Source organism: Arachis duranensis, chromosome 7 (assembly GCF_000817695.3).
Source record: "Arachis duranensis cultivar V14167 chromosome 7, aradu.V14167.gnm2.J7QH, whole genome shotgun sequence".
Classification (NCBI taxonomy): Eukaryota; Viridiplantae; Streptophyta; class Magnoliopsida; order Fabales; family Fabaceae; genus Arachis; species Arachis duranensis.
Window position 1 is genome coordinate 13,260,744 of NC_029778.3, and position 1,777 is coordinate 13,262,520.

At 31.2% G+C, this 1,777-nt stretch overlaps 1 protein-coding gene across 1 annotated transcript; it reads right to left on the reverse strand.

The window, feature by feature from the left end:
* Window positions 1-1,133: 1,133 nt before the first annotated feature.
* LOC110273528 (uncharacterized) lies at window positions 1,134-1,520 on the reverse strand. Its single transcript, XM_021126676.1, has one exon. The coding sequence runs from the start codon at window positions 1,518-1,520 to the stop codon at window positions 1,134-1,136; it is 387 nt and encodes a 128-aa protein (XP_020982335.1).
* Window positions 1,521-1,777: the final 257 nt, after the last annotated feature.

Consider the following 1,777-nt stretch of genomic DNA (forward strand, 5'->3'; position numbering starts at 1 on the left):
AAATTATACCAACTGAAACTATATGTTAACAACTTCAGTGTCGCAAAACAACCAAAGAAATTGTTCCGCATTTAAAATTTGGCTAATTTATATTGTTTTTCATATTTATTTTTATCTGAAATTTAAATTGTAATTAGTATTTACCTTTTTATAAATGTGAGAAAAAAAATTGATTTGTTTTTTTTTATTTTGTATTTATTTTAAAGAAATACTTTTATATAATTTATTTTTACACATGAAGATAATACTGTAAATTATTAAATAATTTAGTTAAATATATTTAATTAAATATATTAAATTATCTAATATTTTATAATATGTTTTTTTTACAATGATGTTTTTGTGAAAGTATCCTCATGATATTATAAGGATTGGAATGTATTACATAATGTAGCTTTTTTTTGTTCATTTGCAAAATTGATTAATATTTTATGTTTAAAATTATTCTTTTTAAATTTTAACTATGCTTCTCTCTCTTTCCAATATTGTTGATGTGTCATAAAATAAATGAAATCGAGCAAAAAATTTCATTTGTTATTGGAACACCTAAGAAATTCTTACCAAAATGATTGTTCAAATGAATTAAAATTCTAGTCATGCTATATAAATCATCACTTTTTTTTACCAGCAATTAATAATGCAAAATGCAAGAATTTTATTATTATTTTTTATTTTTTTTCAGGTTATCATAATTGAATTCTATCTTGATTATGAGCTATAATTTAAATGATATAGTCGTTTTACTTATTTAAGAGGTCGCAGGTTCGAATCTCTCTATTTTTATTAAAAAAAATTGAATTCTATGTTAAGTTGTTAACCCAACCCCCTTTTCAAAATCTTAGGGCTGTCAGAATCAACCCTACATTTACAATAACCACACAAATCAAGTCACTATAAAAAAACCTGTACACACCAAATATTCTGGCAAGTGGACGAAATAAATTAAGAGAAAGTTTGCGCATGCATTTGATTTTGCAATATGAGTTACGTATTTTATTGGTGACACTGGGTACATTATAATTATTCTTGCAACGATGATAAGCAAAGAACATCACCGAAAGTACACTACATACATATAGATGATCCTATACTTGACACACAAGTAGTTCTTTATATACCTTCAGCTACAAAATTCAAACGATCCAAATTCCAATTATTCCATGTACTAACACAATGGTCTCTCCAACAATAATACTACTCCTTTTGTGCTTCATTTTTTCATTTTCTTCTTCAGTGATTTCCCAGCCACCACCAGACACAGGATTCATCAAGTGTGGATCATGTCCTTGCGGCACCTCATGCAGCGGCGGAGACCAATTTCCACCCCTTTTTCCTCTTTTTCCTCCTCCTCCGCCTTCTACGCCACCGCCACTACCACTTCCTGATATTTCTTCCCCGCCAGAGGATGATTGCAGTCCACCAGTGTCCCCACCACCTCCACCACCGTCTCCGCCGCCACCACGGCCTCCACCACCCCCTCCTTCGCCTCCTCCACCAACGCCGCCACCGCCGAGGTTCATATACGTGACGGGTGTGCCAGCAGATGTGTATAATTATTACTCTTCTGCTCAAAACAGAGTTGTTGGGTTGGTAGCTTTGGTTAGTTTGGGATTATTGTCGGTTGCAATGATGTTTGGGTGAAGATAAAAACTCAGTTAATTTCACATGAAATTATTGATAGTTAAAAAACTAAATTATTATTTAACGATTTTTAATTATGTTAAAATTAATTGCATCCTAATTTTTATTTTAGGCGAACAATGATTCGAATGTTTGA

What these genes read in the sequence shown, in the direction of transcription:
- LOC110273528 (XM_021126676.1), bottom strand. Translation starts at nt 1,520, where the DNA reads ATGAACCTCGGCGGTGGCGGCGTTGGTGGAGGAGGCGAAGGAGGGGGT.